This window comes from Conger conger, chromosome 4 (genome assembly GCF_963514075.1).
Source record: "Conger conger chromosome 4, fConCon1.1, whole genome shotgun sequence".
Lineage (NCBI taxonomy): Eukaryota > Metazoa > Chordata > Actinopteri > Anguilliformes > Congridae > Conger > Conger conger.
In genome coordinates this window covers 90,001-112,623 of record NC_083763.1, presented here as the reverse complement: position 1 = coordinate 112,623, position 22,623 = coordinate 90,001, and the positions used below count along the sequence as shown (strand labels likewise).

Genomic DNA, 22,623 nt, shown 5'->3' with positions numbered 1-22,623 from the left:
TTTATATTGTATAGTCTAATATTCACTGCGCAACGCAGTCTTACTTCGGGGGCTTGCTTAGGTGAAGACGTAGCTACTTGCATTTCTACTTGAATATGCATGTATATGCATTTTACACCACGGAGTGGGCGGGATGTAAGAATAACGAATGAATGAAAGACGCAGGCTTTGTGTGGGGGGCAGCAGTAGTCTCAATCTTATCTGAAGTGATGATATATTGTCTTTCATTTTCGTTCTCGCTTGTATTCAGTAAGCCTACAGAAGGGAATTGCAGGTAGGTGGCGGCCTTTCAGAAGCTTAGAGCAACGCTCAATTTCTTTAGCGAACAGAGGAATCAAGTGCCTTCCTTGGCGAGAAGCAGTCCCGTGTTAGAAACACTGATGTAGCAGCAAAGACTAAGCTTAGTCACAGAGAATGCAACAAGATATCAACCATGGTGATTCCATTCAAATTCAACTGCAACCTGCAAATTATGTATGAACCTCTCAGTTTGACTATCAGATTAGTTTCGTCTCAGTTTCACGGACCTCAAGCCAGAAGAGCTCACGAATCAGTGTGCACACTGGCTGGAATATTCTGGAAAATTCAAATGAGTGGTGATAACAAAAACACTTGAAATGTAAAGCCATATATTCTGCACACTCATCTCATGAAAAGCTCCTGTGCTTTTTTATTAAACCTTTGTTTGACTAGTAAATCACAATGAGATTACAACCTTGTTTGCAAGTGAGACCTATACAGACAGTGCATACAGGCGTGCCCTCACATATAGGGTTAGTGCATACAGACATGGCCTCACAGATAGGGTTAGTGCATACAGATGCTGATTTGCACTTGCATTGACCATCATGCTTATATTTGCAGGCAGAGAGATTTTTCTTAGATTACATAAAGCCTTCCCATTTGATTGATTGATTGATTGATAATACTTTATTATCAGATTGCTTTGTTTTGATTTGTTTTGCATCATCATTAGCACCATTTGCAACACCAAAGACAAGAAAACAAACAGAATACATACATTTAACATAACATCACAATCACATGATACAATGAGGCCCTTCAACGTACATTTGGCCTGAGATTATGCTCCATATTTAATGCCTCAGACTAACCCTATTAAATCATGGAACCCTGTATCTTCTGTTTAATGGTAGCAATTCATAATCACTGTTCAGAACATAGGTGGCACGGATAGTGCAGTGGGTAGCACTGCCGCCTCACAGCAAGGAGGTCCTGGGTTTGAATCCCCGTCGGCTGGGGCCTCTCTGTGTGGAGTTAGCTTGTTCTCCCCGTGTTTGTGTGGGTTTCCTCTGGGTACTCCGGTTTCCTCCCACAGCCCAAAGACATGCAGTTTAGGCTGATTTGAGAGTCTAAATTGCCCATAGGTATGAGTGTGTGAGTGAATGGTGTGTGTGCCCTGCGATGGACTGGCGACCTGTCCAGGGTGTATTCCTGCCTTTTGCCCAATGTATGCTGGGATAGGCTCCAGCCCCCCTGCAACCCTGTTCAGGATAAGCGGGTTAAGATAATGGATGGATGGATGGATGTTCAGAGCATGATTGGGATCAGAAACAGTGCTGTTAACAAGCCTCAATATGTTGTTATGGTAGGCTCATGATCACAGAGGTAAAAAAAAAACAAAAGAAGAATCTGTCTACTTGCCCCAAAGGACCTAAGTTGGCGGAGAAAATAGATTCTTTTTTTTGCAGACAAATTCAATGTGGTCTTTCCAGGATAACAGATGGTCTATCATTACACCCAAGTATTTGTATGAAAATGCCTGCTTGATTTTTTCATTATTAATAACAATAGGCTATTTATAGGAGTCTGATGGTGAACCAAATACAATGTCTTCAGTCTTTTGTGTTAATCACAAGAGTATTATTGTCACTCCCCTCGATCACTTTGTTCACGGCATGTTGGTGCAGTCCAGGGCTGTCTGAGCTACTTAACAGAGATATTAACGCTGTATCATCAGAATTCTTTAGAATGTATGGATTTGGTGTATCTGTACGGCAATCATCAGTATAAAGAGTGTAAAGCATAGCTGAACTCCCACAACCCTGGGGAGACACCAAAATATCTTATTGTATTGTGTTGAAGCCTGACGAAAAATCTAGAAATAGGGCTCTTACAGGTGTTGGGGTTGTCTAAATGTTTAGAAATTATATGAACCAAAGTGACAACAGCATCTTCTGTACCACAACCCTGCTTATAAGCAAATTGGCATGGATCGAGTTTGTCTTTTGTTGTACTGACAAGATGTTGGAGCAGAATTCTGTCTAGAGATTTCATTATCACTGAGGTAAGTATAGGTCTAAAATCCTTTTGGACATGGAATTTTGGGTACTGGTTTTATGTGTGAAGTTTTCCATGATAGAGGAACAGTATGTTTATCTACAGAAGCCTGGAAGACTGGTTGCCACACTGGAGCCAGCTCAGTTGCAAAGTTCTTCAAAAGAAAAGCGCTACTCATCCGGCCCAGCAGCTTTCTTAGGAAGATATTTCAGCGTACTGATACAGTGATGATAATTCGGTCTGTAGTATCAGCTATGACAGTATTGAGCATTTTGGTGCATTTAACAGAATGATCTAGTGATTCAAATCTGGTAAAGAAAGTGTTTAGGCCGTTGGCAAAACAAAGTTCATTGTCTGTCAAAATAGGTTTAGTTGGAGATGACATTCCTGTCATAGTTTTCATAGTATCCCACCTTTTTACGATTATTGGCTTTAAAGGCATCTTCCAGACGCTGTCTGTGTGCCAATTTTGCTCTAAAGTGCTCTAAAATCCTTATCTTTGAAAGCCACTTTCCTTGTATTTATAACCTTTGTAATGTCCCAAGTCACATATGATTTATTGTTAAGATAGATTTTAATCTCCTTTGTGGGAACAACCAACTGTACACACAAATTAATGTAATCATTTGTAGCTGTAGTCATTTCATCTAATGAACCCTCCCAAAGACAGGCTTTCAATTGTTCCCTGATTTCATTTGTCCATGTCCTTATCACTTTCTTTTCTGGTTTACTTCTCTTGAGTTTGGTCTTATACAATGGGATCATGTGCACAACATTATGATCAGGATTTAGTATGGGTGGCCTACACTTAGATACATACACTCCTCTAACATTTACAAAACACTTGTCCAGAATATGATCTTTTCTTGTCTGGTCCTTGACATACTGTTTGAATCCAGGCAACAGTGGTTCAAGTCCCCGAGCGCAGTGGCTGGTACATCCGGGTGTTTGAGTTGTAGTTCATCTACAGTCAGCTATGGTGCTGGCCACTTGTGACGCTTTCCCACTGGGAGGCAAGTAAACAACAAACAGCAAAATACACCCAAATTCTCTAGGCAAATAAAAAGATCAACGTCATGCCGAGAATTTCTACATTGGAATCACAGATCTTGAATTTTACTGAATGCAATCGGCACCATAGATCATTTATGTACACACAAATACCTCCTCCGCTAGTTTTTCTCGAGTTTCCATCCCTGTCCGCTCGCACAAGGGTGAATCCAGGGATTTCAAAGAGAGAGTCAGGCTTTGTTGGTTGTAGCCAACCTTTCGTGAAACATAAGAAAGATGCCCCACGGAATTCATTACAGTACCTAGTGTATGTCCTTATCATGCCCACTTTGTTGCTTAGAGAGCGCAGGTTTGTGAGAGCAATAGATGGAAGTGGTGGCTGATTGAATCTCCTCGATTGGTGATTTTGATTGACCCCTCTCCTTCCTCGTTTCTTTCTCCCGATGTTATCCAGTACTGAACGGTGAAAGTGGCTTCACCTCTCGAGTCAGCTCCGGTTGTAGCGGCAGCAGAGCCTCTCGGCTGTGCGAGCGTGAGCCCTGCCTCACCACACCCGTCCATATTGCTGCTCAGGTGTGTTAGACGTTGCACCCACAGACATGGTCCACAAAGGCCAGCCAGAATCAGAAGCACAGTTTTCAGGACATTCATCTCACCCATAACATTTCTTACATATGTCAACTAGTTAGACAACATTTAACAAGAAAAATTAATTTAAAAAACCTTTATTAAAATGGCTATAATGATTTATAACAGCCAACCTGTTTTCACCACAAGCTGTAGGTGAAGGTGACCCATAGGAGGGAAATATCTCACATGAACAAGACCTTAAATATTGTATGTACTGTATGAAAAAAACACAAATGGTCACCTTATGTATTCTATATGTATTATGTGTTATGTATTATACATTATGTATTGTATTATGTTGTATTATGAGTTGGATCCTGTTTAAGTTCAATATAGCACCTTGGGTCACCTTAGGTCACCTTATATTTGTTTTTAGTGAAACTAAAACTGCCTGACACTGCAGGCAAAATATGTGGATTCCATGTGACCGATGTAAGACCCCACAAACAAAATAAGCTTGTCTATGCAAATACGTTTCTACTTAAATAGCTGCAGTTTCAGCTGTTTCTTCAGATAGTGAAAACATGCTGAAGAAACTAGGTATTTAACAGATTTATGTAAGTTTCAACATTTATATTTTACTGATAGCTATGAAACAGGAGACTGCCGAAGGCCTGTCTAAGCCTCAGGTAAAGTAAACCGGATAATTCCCTCACATATTTGCCTCGTTGTTATTCATGACCTTTTAACTTTTTCTCACTCCCAAAAGTACATAATGTCGAACACACCACAGGGTGTCAGGTGATGTGTGCTGGTATGTAGTGTATGCATACTGAACAGTAATTCTTCCTTTTTTCAGAAATTAAATGTCTGTTTGTTTTGGCTTATCATATCTGCAGTCTTATTTGGGTTGACTACTGCAGCCTGTGATATGCCATACAGCAGGGCTGCTCAGCCCTGTTTCTGGAGATCTACCATTCTGTAGGCTTTCATGTAAACCCTGCAGTAGATCTCCAGGAGCAGGGTTGGGCAGCCCTGCAGTAGATCTCCAGGAGCAGGGTTGGGCAGGCCTGCAGTAGATCTCCAGGAGCAGGGTTTGGGCGATGGGGGAAGGACTGTAAACAATGATGAATACAGCCTTTATTTGTATGCAGATTATTTTTATTTACAGTCATGATAATATAAGATATATATATATATATATATATAATATATACATTGTGTACCTACAGAAGCCATGCTAAGATTGTTTATTGCCTATGGCTTATAAATGTCACCGGTCATAAATGTACTTAAATAATACATCTAATCATACATTATTTGATATGAAAACAGAAAGAATCGAAAGGTGAGTGGGATCATCTTAGTGGCAATGAGGTGCAACTTTCACATGTCACAGGTCGAGGAACTGCATCTGAAATGGAATCCATTCAGTGTCCACCATCCTACCAGTCAGCTGCGCCCTGCCAAACACATGGAGGCCTTCCTCCTCGTCTGTCTACTGGTCCAGGGTAAGATGGGTACTCCCAGATCCAGCCTGTGTCATGTTAAATATTTACATTCCATAAAGCAATATTAACTTCAAGTTGATCATTGATACACAACTGATCAAAAATGCTGGGGTCAGTTCTGGAAAGGGATTCAGGAACATCATTCCTTAAATGCCATTATGGGCTTTTTCAGTTAATTAATATGCAAATCAACTGAAGTGAGTGAACTTAATCAACACTAGAAACCCAGAAAGGTGTTTTACATTATAAACTATGATATTTCTTATTTTTCCTGAAGTCCATTGCGTGGAGTCTGGTATGATAAGATGCGCACAGCCGGATGCTAGGATTCTCCTGCGTGATCTCAACAAGGCTCTGGCCAGTAATGAGGTTCGGCCGGTCATCAGCCTGAATTCACCCACCAACGTCACCACTTACTTCACGCTGTATGGAATTCTGGGAGTGGTGAGTGTGACTATAGCTTCATGCCGAGGGAGCTGCTCTTGTAATCAGGAAATTACAGGGCAGGTATTGCATCCTCGAGCAAGGTGCATTATGGGGATTGCTTCAGGTCAATATGTTCATCACAGGTTCGTCAGAATGTCCAAAACCAGATATTCAGTCTCATAAAGATACAATAAACCCCATGTACAAAAATTCACCTTTGTGTGTACCCTGGAATACGTAGTAGATATCAGCTGTATTAAATGCAACACATTGTGTACAGACACAGACGTATGTTCCTCACTTTCTTTTCCTCACTTCCCATATGTGATTACATATTTCTGTATGATTGACTGTATGATGAAATCACATTTCAAGTGGCTGTACTGTAAACAGGATCATGTGACATTTTCAACTGTTTATAATTCAACTGTTTCTTGGAAAATGATAGCTATTAGTAAAAGAAAGAATCCTCCATAACATGTCTAATAACAAGAATAGCAAAAATAACCTTTTGAAAACCTTTATCTTGTAGGATGAAAAGGCACAAATTTTGACAACATTTATTTGGCACACATTGGTAAGTGTTTTGAAAATGACCTTTGTTATTGTAATTTTTATTTGGAAATTGGAATGAGCCATTCTGTTGTCATGGAGCGTGTTGTTCAGGAAGGACATGAAAATCCACACCTTACGTCAGTGAACTACAAGTTTTATATTTAATTGCCCCTTATATAAAAAAAACATTACATTGATTGTCAAAGCAGTCAGACCCCTTTGTATTGTTGATTTTTGTTTTGTAGGAGTGGGACATTGAGTATGTCAGCTGGGATCCTGTGCAGTGTGGAGCTTCCAGAATTTCTCTGCCCAGGGAAAAGTTATGGGTGCCAGATATTCTGATCAACGAGTTGTAAGTGGCCAGTTGTAGAGATGGGCTAGAATGCAGCTGAGTTTAGGACATTAATTGGCGATGTGTTGAATTGGCTGAGCTGAAGGGGACTGCATGGGGCTCTGTATCTCTGCACTGTTCTGCAGTATGGACGCTGACCGGTCTCCAAACGCTCCCTTCATATACCTGACACAAGAGGGTCATGTGATCGACAGCCGCCCTGTGCGAGTGGTCAGCTCATGCAATCTGGACATCTACACCTTCCCCTTTGATGTGCAGAACTGCTCCCTCTCCTTCAACTCCTACTCTCTCCTGGGTGAGGCTCCCTCTCCTTCAACTCCTACTCTCTCCTGGGTGAGACAAGACCCGCGTCACCTCTACCACACTAACAGGATATTACTACACTTTATTCAGGGGTATTTCTCATCAGCGTATTATTGTCTCTTCAGCTGGAGATGTTCAGTTGACCCTGGGTATGTCAGCTGAGGAAACACTGAGGAGATCCAAGGAGGTGCTGACGACCGTAGGAGAGTGGGAACTCATTGACATCACAGCTGAAGACATCTTAGAAGAAATCACTCATGACTTCTTTGACGAGGTCGTCTACCATGTAGGTCATTAAAAAATTGATGAATGTCACAGTTGGTTAGTAGTATTGCAAAAGGACACACCTCCAGCTAACCCATCTCAGCTGGAGCATGGCTATACCAAAAGGAAATTCAGTGGGATCTTATTATTGTTACTGTTGTCATGAACCCCCAGTAATGCTTGCCAGCTGATATAGAAGTTTGGGAATTGAAGAGAACGGTTGATACATTATAATGAAGACAGCACAGTTTCGCAGCAAATATGAATAAAGCAAAATAAAGATGAACATCAGCTAACACAAAGGCTTATTAATCTCCGCCAGTTGAGTTTAGTTTCCCAGGCAGTCACTGAGCTGTGGATAAAACACTCATGGTCCTTGCCTGTAATGCGGTACTGTTGGACAACAATCCCATGAAGAAGACAGCAAACATATCTCTCTCTCTCTCAGATCGTTCTGCGGCGTAGGGCCACCCTGTATGTGGTGAACCTCCTGGTCCCCAGCTGCTTCCTCATCACAGTGGACCTCTTCAGCTTCCTCCTGCCCCCCCAGAGTGTGGACCGCTCCTCCTTCAAGATGACCCTGATCCTGGGCTACACCGTCTTCCTGCTCATCATGAACGACCTGCTGCCCATCACTGGCAACAGAATCCCATTAATAAGTGCAGTCTCATTATTGTGCTTTTATTACGGGGCCCAGTGTGGGACTGTCCAAGTCCCATCATAATTTGTAGTGTCCAGTTAGCTATCTGCAAGCACAGCTGCGTATATGTATGTGATAATCCCAATGGCCATTTAGTAGAGTTTAGCCCACAGCCAAGCTCATTAAATTGTGGAGATGGAGGCACCATCTGTGAGAGTCAATATAAGGTGGTATTCCTCCTCTCTTTCTCTCTCTCACACACACTCTCCCCCTCTCTCTCTCCTTCTCTCCCCAGATGTGTTTTTCTCAATCTGCTTGGCTCTGATGGTGGGTAGTCTCCTAGAGACAGTTCTGATCACCAACATCCTGTGCAATTCCAGCCAGTACCCCGCGGTCCCACGCTGGATCCGTGTGATTTTCCTGGAGTACCTGGCCCGGCTCGTCTGCCTGTACCGAAAACCCAGCGACTGTGTTACTGTCATACTCAACACCGCTGTTCAAGGTAGTCCAGGGTTCTATTGACACAGGTTTTTTTGGACGTAATTCCAGATCTTGTATTTGGAATTTGGAAGTTGTTTGACTGTGTCCGCTGTGGTCCAAACTCTTCTATAATAAGGATAACTAGTGTTTTCCTCCTGTTTCCATGGTGTCTCAGTGGAGAATATGGAGACCAAGTCCAGCCCTGATGGTTGTGCAGAACCGCAGCTCGATGGGCAGGTCCTGGGACAGCTGAAACAGCTTGGTCAGGATGTGCTGGCCATCCGTCAGCAGGTGGACAAACATCTCACAGCCAATCACACAGCTGAGGACTGGATCCTGATCGGTAACATCATTGATCGACTACTGTTCTGCTCTTACATCCTCTTCATCATTATCAGCTTCATCTCCATTACCACAATCTGGATACAGTGGTACAGCCTGTAGCATTTGTCCAGTCGCTCATGAGGAGTCACAAAGCTCTCAGGTGTCAGTCGTATGAGGCTGCAATATGATTTCTGTAATCTTGTCTCTTTTATGCTATATTTCATAAAGTGACAAAAACTCCTAGAAAAATGACCAGTTAGACCAATAAGTCATTGTAAGCTTCAGGGCAGTAAACAACAATGCTAGCAGGCCTGAATGGTAAGGGGTTAGTCTATATATATATACTGTATATCAATGTTTCCACTGCTTAGACATTTTTTATGTTTTTTTTTTTTTTTTGTTATACATTTTACAAGCACAGCAATTATTATTTATCTAAACAAAGGTGACAACAAAGCTGACACAACAGGACATTTCATGGCCTTGTCAAGTGTTCTTCAAAGGAATGACTCAGTTCAGCTATCTGTCTAAGACAACATCCTTATGTACTTAAGCTGAGCAGTGCTCTGTGCTGAGGAGCAGGCTTGAGGCAGAGGGTAGTTTAGAAGCTGCTCCTCTGACCGTCCACTAAGCCTGCTGCAGCAGCCACAGCGTTTGACCGATGGCTGAACCCTTCGCCAGAGCCCAGGTAAAGGTGCTGCCTTTCTTTGCTTCCTGCATCTTATGTCCTGTGTGTGAGATCGCTGGGCACCTGCTTTTAATGATGAAAATTAAGCTTCTCATTCCACTGGGAAATGCTGTGTGACAATGTTTGTAAATGCTACAATAATAAATGATTGATTGGTACAGTTTAATGCAGATTGATTATTTAAATGATTGACTGAATGATGCACTGCGTTATGTAAAAGGCCATAAAAAGTAATGCCATTAAAAGAAAGAATATAGTGTATATATTCCCAGTCCTGTGGCTCTATATATCTTTGGACCTCTGAGTAACAGTATGAACTGTAAAAATAAGTATTCACTAGCAGTGTGGAAAAAAAGTATCTGAACTTCATCTAAACTAGAAGAATATTGTGCATTCAACACAGCAGTAGTTTACCCACAGCAGTAATTACTTATCTAAAAACATTTGAAGCTTAATACTGGAACAGATGTGAGGGGTCACAGAAATTCATTGGTTTCTTAAATGGTTGTATTTGTAGTTTAGGAAAGTTTGAGCATGCCTGCAATTGACTGAGGGTAGATTACCATTTTCAGAATATTGTTCTGATAAACATTGTTTGATGACAAGATGTTTTTTCTATGTAATAGACTGAGACATAGCTGTAACATTTACAGACAAACGCTTTTCAATATCTATGTTCTACAGTGCTCAACCCTGCTGAATCAGGCCTTATTTATAGAGCACATTTTATATAAATTTACAGCACAAACAAATTAAAATAACAAAAATCATAAATATCTGGTGAAATCAAGTCACATAAGACTAAACAAAAATAATTCAGGAACATACCTATTATTTCTAATGTATTTGCTTTAAAATAATACCAAAAGTATATTATAAATTACAGTACAATTAGTGGATCAAAATTATTACGTTTTTGCGATGTTTTACCGTTCAGTTCATTGTCGTACAGTGGCCTCCACAATTGCGATGCATTTTTTGAGGTAAATGAATTTGTTTTGCTGCAGATGCTGTATTTAATACATCTTCCACAAACAACTGTGTTGTACTTCTGTGTTGTACTTACAATCCAGAAACAACAATCTGCATAGGTACTAGCCATGCATCTACAGATGGACACAATGGCTACGTGATGTGACGTACTGTAAAAGTACGAAAGTATGAATGTTGTCTGATTACAAAGACATTTATATTGCATCTCCGCAGTTTTATCTTGTTATAAACACATCAACACAAAACGTACAGATATTACATCCACTGTAAACACCTCCCCAGTCGAACATTAGCTTGCCGTTAGATTTCCAGCACCGCAGAACCCTGTGTCATATACATTGCTAACTAGGTTATCCCGATTAGATTGTTTTGGGATAAAGTCGGGATGATCGGTTTCATAAAGGGATTTCAAAATTTGGATGGGCTTGTTGGTGGGACAACAGCGTCTTAAGCACAAACCTGCAAAACTGCAAGGTTTAAGGTTAAGGCAGGAGGATAAGATGTTCATTGCCTATGCTGTATAAACCACCTCAGAAATCAGACTGCAGAAATTAGCTCACCTTTAGTAAGCGAGGTTCTTTCAAGACCTTTTAAGGCTATCTTTATGATAAATCATGAGTCATGAATCCTTAACCTCCAGCAATTAATGGAAGAGCACATTGCAACGCAAGGCGAACCTTGTAGATAACGTATTGCGCTCTCACAGACGCATATTTTACATGATTTTGGTTAAAATATAATAAAGTCTTGTCCACTGGTTTCATACATAAATACAGTGCAGGTCAAATTGATCTCATTTGAGAGAGGATTTCAAATAATCATGAACAAATAAATATTTTTATAGCGTTCCCCCAAATGCTATGTAAGGTTACGGTGTACAAGTTATGGAGGAATTTATTCATAAGAAGACTTTGTCTAACTTGTTTTCTATAATATCACGATATTGCCACGCACTGAAACATTGAATTATATATATTTTTTAATTAATTATATAATTTAATTTAGAAATCGTTTCATTGCGTTAGCATTATTAGAAAGCAAGTACATCGTTTCAGATTATTGTTGCGAATATTATTTATCATCAAATACCTGCCAGTTCATCTCTCATTTTGACTGCTCAGGCTATCTTTGATTTGAGAGTAAAAAACAACATGTGGTTATACTATGAGAGTTCGAAATATTGCTTCGTACCAAGCCCCCGAAGTAATTAATCACTTCATCACTGCGTGAGAAAAAAGGTGTGTGGCTATTTAAATCAATAAAATCTATCAATCATTTGCAGGATAAGTGGCGTTTGGGACTCTCCCGAGGTTATTGCAACATAAGCACTGTGTGCAGAATACACCATTCCAAACATTGCTCTGGGCTGCATGGCATGTGAAATATGATATGAAGATGTTGTGAGGTTGAGGAGGTGCGGAGAGCCAGGTGCGACTAATGGGTAATCCCTTGTAAGCGGACACACAAACGTGCCCGCCCCTAAGACCCCGGGGGGTAGAGGAGACAGCACTGAACACGGACACAACTCCGCACAAATAAAAGGAAGAGCCCCAAATAACGGCTCTGAAAATAAAAACTACCCTACAAAACCAGGGCGAAAATCACAACCAAAAATGAGTGCGTAAAGGCTAGCACTCCAACCCCTAACCGTGGAAAACCCAAAATAAAAGTACAGCCCAGTATAAAAGACTGGGCGAACAAAAATAAATATTCAGGAGTCGCAGCTCCGAAAAAACACACAAACCAAAATACAAAATACCGGGGACAACGTCCCTCACCCACGGACTCACACGAGCCGAAAACAAAAAGAAACAAAGAACAAAAGAACCTACAGGAAGGCGGTCGCAGTGTACACACAGCGCGCAGACCCCTTCCTTACCTTTTCTGATCACAATGAGAACCCAGAACCAGCACAATACCTGACTCGTTAAATACTGAGTCTACCATGTGCTAATACCGGCTTAGGTGGCAGAGCGAACAATGACACCGAAGCGAAGACTGAGGGGAAATGAGGGCTTTAAATACCTTCAGGAGGTAGACGTCAAGTAGGCACTAATGACCACCAGGTGAAAGTAATAAGCCCCCCTGGTGGCCACAACCAGTACTACCTCCAACCCGGACAGATGTATCATAGACCTACAAACTTCTAATTCAGCATGAATGCAGATGTGTCATAGACCTACACAGTATACCATGTATATATCTCCTGATGAAAGACAAGCCTGTTTGAAAGATGCTGTGCTGAATTCTACAGAAAGGCCAGACACCTAAACCAGAGAGGTGTGTGACCAGCCATTGTAGTCCCAGCATGTACAAAGCCCTTCTTCTCTCCACCTGCTATCTTCTTACACAGGGTAAGAGCTTCATCTTAGGCCACTCCTAACTAATATATCATAACTGGTAACATAAATATCTACATTTATATACACTCAGCGAGCACTTTATCAGGTATTTATTAGACTTATTTCTTATTTATAGCTCTTTATGCATGTTTTGCTAGTTATGGATTTGATGCTTTTAACTTGTGGAAGAACCTATGCACAAAAATGTAAATGTAAATATATATGTGTGTGTCTGTGTGCATGTGTGTGCGTGTGTGTGTCTGTGTGCATGTGTGTGTGTGTGTGTGTGTGTATGCGTATGTGTGTGTGTGTGCATGTGTGTATGTGTGTACATGTGTGTGTGCATGTGTGCGTGTGTGTGTGTGGGTGTGCATGTGTATGTGTGTGTGTGCGTGTGTGTGTGTGTATGTGTGTGCATGTGTGTGTGCGTGTGTGTGGGTGTGGGTGTGCGTGTGTGTGTGTGTGTGTGTGTGTGTGTGTGTGTGTTTCCACAGTTCAGTGTCTGGAGTCTGCTGCCACAGTGAACTGCTCTCGGCCGGACGCAGAGTCGCTGTTTGTTGCCTTGGAGACGGTTCTGGACAGAACCGCCTTCCGACCTGTCCACAGCCTATCAACACCCACTAACGTCAGCATCAAGCTCACTGTCGTCGGTATTCTGGGAGTGGTGAGTGAATGAAGACCAGATGAGGACCTGCAGTAGTAATGAGTAATGCAAGTAAAGTAAAGTAAGCTGCAGTCAGCCATTAGATCATAAGCATTTCGTTCTTATCCAGAGCGACCTACAGTACATAGCTGTTTGTATTGCATTGATGTGAGTAACTGGGTGTATAATCCAGTGTAGGGTTGGCAGCGTTCCCCCTGGGAACTGACTTAGTTCTTAACCATTAAGTTATTAACCATTATACTTCATGCAACTAGTAGATACAACAGTAGAATGATGCAGCAGCATGATGGTTTGAGGCTCATTTAACACCTTAGACCCTTGATGATTTAAAGCCATTCAGCCAACAAATGTTCTGTGCTGTATCAGCATAATTTACACCTGAATCTAGTCCCACCTCCCAATTCCCAGTCAGATCCAGTCAAATGCAAAGAGTTATAGTATTGCTTGTAGGACAACCTAAACACAAGATATCTAGACTGTTCATGGGTCATAGTCATGGTCATGGCAGGCAACCAAATGCAAAACATGACTCTTTGATTACAAACAGAAGAAGCTGAAAAAGACATGGTGACCCCAAACTTCAGAACAGTATATTTATAAATGTCAACCCTAACAATCATAAATCAAACTTTCACTTTTTAATACTTGGTTGCAAATCCTTTGCAGTCAATTACAGCCTGAAGTCTGGGACGCATAGACATCACCAGATGCTGGGTTTCATCCCTGGTGATGCTCTGCCAGGCCTCTACTGCAACTGTCTTCAGTTCCTGCTTCTTCTTGGGGCATTTTCCCTTCAGTTTTATCTTCAGCGAGTGAAATGCATGTTCAATCGGATTCAGGTTAGGTGATTGACTTAGCCATTGCATAACATTCCAGTTCTTTGCCTTAAAAAACTCTTTGGTTGCTTTCACAGTATGCTTCGGGTCATTGTCCATCTGCACTGTGAAGCGCCATCCAATGAGTTCTGAAGCATTTGGCTGAATATGAGCAGATAATATTGCCCAAATCACTTCAGAATTCATCCTGCTGCTTTTGTCAGCAGTCACATCATCAATAAATACAAGGGAACCAGTTCCATTGGCAGCCATACATGCCCACGCCATGACACTACCACCACCATGCTTCACTGATGAGGTGTTATGTTTTGGATCATGAGCAGTTCCTTTCCTTCTCCATACTCTTCTCTTCCCATCATTCTGGTACAAGTTGATCTTTGTCTCATCTGTCCATAGGATGTTGTTCCAGAACTGTAAAGATGTTGTTTAGATGTTGTTTGGCAAACTGATTTTTCAGCCTATTGATGGCTTGCTTCACTGATAGTGACAACTCTTTGGCTCTCATATTGAGAGTTGACAGCAACAGATTCCAAATGCAAATAGCACACTTGAAACAAACTCTAGACCTTTTATCTGCTCCTTGTAAATTAGATAATGAGGGAATAACACACACCTGGCCATGGAACAGCTGAGCAGCCAATTGTCCCATTACTTTTGGTCCCTTAAAAAGTGGGAGGCACATATAGAAACTGTTGTGATTCCTACACCGTTCACCTGATTTTGATGTAAATACCCTCAAATTAAAGCTGAAAGTCTGCAGTTAAAGCATATCTTGTTTGTTTCATTTCAAATCCATTGTGGTGGTGTATAGAGCCAAAAAGATGAGAATTGTGTCGATGTCCCAATATTTATGGACCTGACTGTAGCATGGTTGATGTATAGCATGGTTAATATATATCATCGTTGATGTATAGCATGGTTGATACATAGCATGGTTAATGGATAGCATGGTTGATGTATAGCATGGTTGGCTGGGGTTACTTTCTCAGCTAGTCAGCCAGCCGGCCAGTCAGCAAGAGCAGGCTGCTATGGTAACAGTGTTTCTGTAGGAGCTGTGTCCAGGGAGTCTGTGTTCATTTCAGACAGCTCCTCACTGGAGCAAACATAATGCTCTATAATGTGCATAATCATTATTTGTACCAAATGTACTAAAACAGCAGTTTGTATTACCCCCTCCCCCCACCAATAGTGTCCAAAATTGGTAACGCACAAAATTTTCCTTCAAACAAATGATTGATCTCAACCTGTTTTTATTCATTTCTCTTGATGAACAAGCGTATCAATGATCTGACTTATCAATTGGCAAGTAACACACAGCTTCTTCTTATTAAATCATAAATTTGATTTATCTGTTAAAAAACAATTTTAATCACTACATAGCCTAGCCTACATTTATCAAAAAAGATACACAACTGTTATCTACCACATTAGAATAACCAGCAATAACAAAACCTTCAAGTGTGTTTATTACAGTCTACCCACTGCAGATAATCCACTCCAGTCAAGTGCAGAAAAAGGAGTCCAAAAATACTGTTGATAAAATGTGCACAATTTTGTGATGCAAATAAAAATAAAAGCATCAGGCATAGCCTACTAAAATGCCTAATTGGGGGTCTGATGAGTATTTTGGGACTGAATGGTTGTATTGATACTCAAGGAAGATCAGTGGAAGTTTCCACTGCAGAGTGATTCACTTGTATTAATTATTTAACACGATGTGAAGAAGCGGCGTGTTAATTTCCGATTGATCAGTCAGATCATTGGCTCACTTGTTAATCAATGAAAATGAAAGAAAACAGGTTGAGATCAATGATTAGTTTAAAGGAAAGTGCACCACTAATGTTGAGCTCACCCCCCGTGTTGAGCTGGGGCCTGTAGTCGTTGATGCTGCTTCTTCAGCCTGTTCAGTCTGCCCATAAGTCTGAGGGGCATATGTCTCAGGTTCTTCTGTAAAATTAGTAATATGAACAGTAAATCAGAACAGCACAGAAGTAAAGAACACAACATGCTAATGCAAGATACAATAATAAAAATGGAGATAAATTGAATTGAAAGTCCACACTAAAGCTACATTGCTTTTTAACAGTGGCATAATTCAAGTGGCCTTATTATGTTATGTAATTATTATTATTTAGTTTTTTAATGCAGTTTCATCTGTCATTTTTAACATTTTTTTATTTTCTAGGATGAAAAGCAACAACAACTGACAACTTTTATTTGGCTCATCCTGGTAAGTGTATTTTGCAATGAAAAGCCCGACAGGTCTTTCTGTTTGCTGTTTTTATAACTCTATTTCATTGCCAGGAGTGGAAGACAGAGGCCGTGAAGTGGGACCCCTTACAATGCGGAACCTCCAGGATTTCATTACCCAGAAGCATGCTGTGGACACCTGACATTCTCATCAATGAAGTGTACGTAATCAGTGCCTGTCTGTAGGCTACTGTTACATAATGGCTGACAGACAGAAATAACTTTACCATATAAATGACTGAACTATAATACAGTTCATCGCACAAACAAAAACTGTAATTCAGAATGCAGCAATATCAGAGAAGAATTAGCATTATTTAAAGATAGTGTGATTCTGCTGTTTATTTGTTTATTTGTTAGTTAGTACAAGTGGTGTTTATTTAGATTACAGTGAAACTGGGTTATGTGTTTATTTCTCTCAGGTGAGCTAGGCTATTGAGGTAGGCTATTGTCTCCAACTGGCTGGCAGGCCACCGCTTTAGTTGTAGGAGGAGCCTACACCCTGTTCAGGGTATAATTACTGGCACAGCTGAGCTCACTTCAGTGTGCATTAGTGTTCTCCAGTGGGTTTGTAGCATTTTCCATGATTCAGTGGCTCAGCTAGTTATTTAAGCGGTTGTGTAGCGCACCGACTTGCCTCGGTGTACAAAGTTGTGGGTGTCTATCTGCGGGTGTCTATCTGGGGGTGTCTATCTGCGGGTATCCATCGAGGCTGTCTGTGAGCCTGATGAGTGTTTTTATTGCCTGCCCTCACTTCACTGCATAGGATTCCTCCTGTCCTCCCTAGTTCCCTCTCCATGTGTTTCCTTCCAATTCCTGTCCTCTCTCCTCTCCCCAGGTCCCAGTCAGGTAGGAGGTTTGCTTCCCACCGACATGGCCGGAATATCTCTAACCTGATCTTCCCTCCCAAATCCGCTGGTGTTGATCTCTGTGTGGCTGGTGGCCTCTGGAACTGCCAGTCAGCCATCCAGAAAGCAGACTTCATATCAGCCTATGCCTCCCACCTTAACCTTGACTTTCTTGCTTTAATTGAAACGTGGCTCTCACCAGAGAACACAGCCACGCCGGCTGCCCTTTCCTCTGCCTTCTCTGTCTCCCACACACCCCGACCCACTGGCAGAGGAGGTGGCACAGGTCTCCTAATCTCATCCTCATGGAGATCTAGTGTCTTCTCCTCATCCTTCTCCTTCTCCTCTTGAATTTCATGCAGTTTCTGTTACTTTCCCATGCAAACTCTTTATTATTGTTGCACTGGCATGGTTTTCCTCCTAACTCCATTCCTACCAGGTGACTTGGAGGGGCTCAGTCTCTGACCCCCACCCCCTACGAACTGGAGTCCTGCAGGGCTCAGTTCTTGGTCCTCTCCTCTTCTCTCTATATACCATGTCTCTTGGTTCTGTTATCTCGTCCCATGGCTTTTCTTACCAACTCTTTCTTTCCTTCCCCCCCAATACCCAGGTCACCACACAGATCTCTGCCTGCTTGGCTGATATCTCTGAGCTTCTCTACATCCCTGCTAAGTCCTCTCCGACAATCGACCTTTCACTGATTGTTGAGGACTTTGTAGTATCCTCCTCCCATACGGCCAAGAATCTTGGGGTGACCCTTGATAACCGCCTCACCCTGGCTCCACAAGTATCCTCCACAGCCAGAACCTGCAGGTTCTTCCTCTGCAATATATGTCGTATCCCTCATCTCCTGATGGAGAAAGCCACCCAGCTCCTAGTCCAGGCACTCATCATTTCCCGCCTGGATTACTGCAACTACCTCCTAGCCGGTCTCCCAGCTTGTGCCATCAAGCCCCTCCAGCTGGTCCAGAATGCTGCAGCCCACCTGATCACCAGTGAGCCCAGGTCAGCTAATGTCACCCCACTCCTCATTGGCCTCCACTAGCTTCCTATTGCCGCACGCATCCGATTCAAGGCCCTAGTGTTGGCATTTCAGGCTGCTAAGGGGACTGCCCCACATTACATACAATCCCTGATCACTCCCTACTCCCCAGCTAGACCACTCCGGTCTGCCAGCTCTGGTCGCCTTACGATTCCCTCTCTACGGGCACCTGGCGGTCGAGCTGCACGTTCACGCCTGTTTTCCGTTCTGGTTCCTCAGTGGTGGAATGACTTGCCTACCACTGTCAGGACAGCAGATTCCCTCCTCCTATTTCGACGCAGACTAAAAACACACCTTTTCAAACTGTACCTTAGTCCTCCCTCCTGATCCCCTCCCCACCCCCCCTTTCCGATATCCCTCTTGTCAAACCCAAAAAAAAGAAAATGGCACTTACGATGACTGTATTTTTGTTTAGAACAGCAACTCATCTGTATTTTACTAGTAATGCATGTGATGCTTTAACTTGGGGAAGAACCTATGCACTTGTAAGTCGCTTTGGATTAAAAGCATCTGCATTACTAAAATGTTAATGTAAAAGGTTAAAGATGACTAAATCGCAATGTCGTACTCCTTCCCCGATATTCGGCTCTTCTGTTTGTGCTTTTCTGGCAGTATGGAAGAAGACCAGTCCCCAGAAGCACCCTATGTGTATCTGAACTACACTGGTCATGTGTTTGATGCCCACCCTATCAGAGTGGTGAGCGCCTGTAGGCTGGACATCTATGCCTTTCCCTTCGATGTGCAGAACTGTTCTCTCACCTTCGGATCCTATCTCCATGTTGGTGAGAAAGCCTCAACAATAACAAAAATACATACATCATAAACCTGATGCCTAAAACGGCCAAATTGTAAATCAGACATGACCGACTTAGCAAAGCATACATTTATTACATGCTACATTTCTGTGCATGTTATTCCATGCATAACACCATTTAAAATTATATATATATATATTTTTTACTAATTTACTTCATTTCCTCATAACTTTTATATACTGTACAATTTTTGTTGTTGTTTTAGCTCTGTACTCCCGCACATTGGATTTGAAATGAAACGATGGATATGAGGTTAAAGTGCATTAGTGAGTGTGCATGTGTGTGTCTGTGAGTGTGCACGTGTGTGTATGAGTGTATGCACGTGTGCCTGTGAGTGTGCATGTGTGTGTATGCGCGTGTGTATCTGTGAGTGTGCACGTGTGTGTATGAGTGCATGCACATGTGTCTGTGAGTGTGCATGTGTGTGTATGCGCGTGTGTATCTGTGAGTGTGCACGTGTGTGTATGAGTGCATGCACATGTGTCTGTGAGTGTTCATGTGTGTGTATGCGCGTGTGTGTCTGTGAGTGTACACGTGTGTGTATGAGTGTATGCACGTGTGTCTGTGAGTGTGCATGTGTGTGTATGCGCGTGTGTATCTGTGAGTGTGCACGTGTGTGTATGAGTGCATGCACGTGTGTCTGTGAGTGTGCATGTGTGTGTATGCGCGTGTGTATCTGTGAGTGTGCACGTGTGTGTATGAGTGCATGCACGTGTGTCTGTGAGTGTGCGTATGTGTGTATGCACGTGTGTTTCTGTGAGTCTGCACGTGTGTGTATGTATGTGTGTGTATATTTGAGTGTGAGGGTGTATGTGTGGGTGTGTGCGTATGTGTGTGAGTGAGTATGTGTGGGTGTATGTATGTGTATGTGAGGGTGTGTGTGTATGTGTGTGTGAGTGTGTATGTGTGTGTGTGAGTGTGTGTATGTGACGATGTGTGTAAGGGTGTGTGTGAGGGTGTGTGAAGTGTGTATGCGTGTGTGTGAGTGTGTGTATGTGACGGTGTGTGTAAGGGTGTGTGTGAGGGTGTGTGAAGTGTGTATGCGTGTGTGTGCATGTAATTTACCATTTGGCTCCTGTGTTCACAGCCTCAGACTTGCAGCTGACTCTGGGCAGGAATATCTCGGAGGTGCTGGAGGAGTCTCGGAGCGTTCTGCGTTCGGCAGGAGAGTGGGAGCTGCTGGACCTCAGGGCCACTGACAACGCCCCACACACCAGGGATCACCCCATACATCATGATCACGACCAGGTCGTCTTCTATGTGTGTGACATGCGACAAGGTTGTCTTCTATGTGTGTGACATGCGACGAGGTAGTCTTCTATGTGTGTGAAAAAGCAGGGAATACTGAGTACATAAGTTGGGAACATTACATTACATTATTGGCATTTGGCAGATGCTCTTATCCAGAGCGACGTACAACAAAGTGCATACACATAACCAGGGATAAGTGCGCTGAAAGACCCTAGAGGGAAGTACAATTTCAATTGCTACCCGTACAACAAAGATAAGGACCAGGGCCTATTTTTTTTTCTTTTCTTTTTTTTAACAACAAATAAGCAAACAACAAAGCAAAAGTGACCAAACTTAACTATCCAAATACTGCTTACCTAGCCAACTAAAAAATAACGAAATACAACGTAAATCACAAAGACAACAATTAAGGTTCACAGGGAGGTAGGGAGGGATGGGGAGAGGTGCTGCTTGAAGAGGTGCATCTTCAGTTTGCGCTTGAAGGTGGGGAGAGATTCTATAGTTCTGACCTCATTGGGGAGTTCGTTCCACCACTGTGGAGCCAGAACAGTAGTCGTGAGCGTGAGGTGGAGGTTCGGAGAGGGGGAGGTGCCAAGCGGCCTGTGGAGGCTGAACGAAGAGGTCTGGCAGGGGTGTAGGGTCTGATGATTTTTTGTAGGTAAGCTGGGGAAGACCCCTTAACTGCTTGGAAGGCTACCACCAATGTTTTGAATTTGATGCGAGCCATGACAGGCAGCCAGTGGAGGGAAGTAAGCAGGGGGGTGACGTGTGAGTATTTGGGAAGGTTGAAGACCAGACGAGCTGCTGCATTCTGGATGAGTTGGAGAGGTCTGATGGCGGACGCTGGAAGGCCAGCCAAGAGGGAATTGCAGTAGTCCAGGCGGGACAGAACCATCGGTTGGACCAGGAGCTGGGTCGAGTAGGGGGTGAGAAAGGGGTGGATTCTCCGTATGTTGTATAGGAAGAACCTGCATGACCGGGTCACCGCCACAATGTCCTCGGAAAGGGACAGTCTGCTGTCCATCACCACGCCGAGGTTCCTTGCACTGGGTGATGGCGTGAGTGTGGTATCCCCGAGGGAAATGGAGAGATCCAGATGGGGAGAGGTCTTGTGGTAGGATAGCCCATGTGCAGTGATCACAGGGCCAAGAGAAAAAAGAAGCGGGCCTAGGACTGTGCCCTGGGGAACTCCTGTGGCAAGGGGCCGAGGTGTCGATACCGTACCAGCCCAGGCAACCTGGAAGGAGCGACCAGAGAGGTAGGACTCAATCCAGTCCAGGGCTGTGCCACAGATGCCCGTTACTGACAGGGCAGACAGGAGGATGGAGTGATCCACAGTGTCGAAGGCAGCAGAGAGATCTAGAAGAATGAGGACAGAGGAGAGGGAGGCTGTACGTGCAGCATGGAGCGACTCACTGACGGAGAGGAGCGCGGTCTCTGTCGAGTGGCCCGATCTGAAGCCAGACTGATGGGGGTCTAGCAGGTTATTGTTAGAAAAAAAAGAAGAAAGTGGAGTAGAAGCAGCTCGTTCTATGGTTTTAGAAAGAAAAGGAAGAAGAGATACCGGGTGGTAGTTCTGGATGATGGAGGGATCCAGGGTAGGCTTTTTTAGCAACGGAGTGATGTGGGCCCTCTTGGAGGATGCTGGAAAACAGCCGGAAGACAGGGAGGAGTTGACAAGGGAGGTGACAAATGGGAGAATGTCAGGTGTGATAGTCTGGAGAAGAGAAGAGGGGATAGGGTCAAGGGCACAGGTTGTAGGGCGGTGGGAGAGCAGGAGTTGAGAAACATCAGAGTCTGTAAGGGGGGAGAAAGTAGAAAAGGAAGGGATGGGCCTAGGGGGGGGGAAGGGCACAGTAAGGGGGGCGGTGGTTGTAAAGGATCTGCGGATGACTGTGACCTTCTCATTGAAAAAATCAGCAAAGTCATCAGCAGCGAAGGAGGACTGGGGTGGAGGAGGCGGTGCATTGAGGAGAGAGGAGAACATGGAGAACAGTTTCCGGGGGAATATCCTCACTGTCTCTCCATGGCTCAAAAGCAGATGATGTGCACTGACTGCAGCAGTGAAGCCAAAACCGTCATTTTGTGTTGGAACATTCGAAAGAGGGAGGGATGTAGGTGATTTTAGGCTTGCAGGTTTAACCCTTTTTTTTAGCA

The 22,623-nt window shown here is 43.1% G+C and overlaps 2 protein-coding genes across 2 annotated transcripts in view; both read left to right on the top strand.

Moving 5' to 3' along the window:
- The first annotated feature begins 265 nt into the window (after positions 1–265).
- Positions 266–9,591, top strand: LOC133127302 (5-hydroxytryptamine receptor 3A-like). Its single transcript, XM_061240080.1, has 11 exons — positions 266–274; positions 3,767–3,885; positions 5,282–5,393; positions 5,671–5,837; positions 6,352–6,396; positions 6,620–6,726; positions 6,852–7,021; positions 7,155–7,315; positions 7,742–7,952; positions 8,229–8,435; positions 8,589–9,591. The coding sequence occupies exons 3-11, from the start codon at positions 5,357–5,359 to the stop codon at positions 8,855–8,857; spliced, it is 1,374 nt and encodes a 457-aa protein (XP_061096064.1). The 5' UTR covers positions 266–274; positions 3,767–3,885; positions 5,282–5,356; the 3' UTR covers positions 8,858–9,591.
- Positions 9,037–22,623, top strand: part of LOC133125941 (5-hydroxytryptamine receptor 3A-like) — a 17,115-nt gene continuing 3,528 nt past the window's right edge. The window contains exons 1-5 of the mRNA XM_061237690.1: positions 9,037–9,055; positions 13,306–13,424; positions 16,565–16,671; positions 19,013–19,182; positions 20,303–20,475. Coding sequence (XP_061093674.1) covers positions 9,037–9,055; positions 13,306–13,424; positions 16,565–16,671; positions 19,013–19,182; positions 20,303–20,475 — 588 coding nt within the window. The remainder of the gene's footprint in view (positions 9,056–13,305; positions 13,425–16,564; positions 16,672–19,012; positions 19,183–20,302; positions 20,476–22,623) is intronic.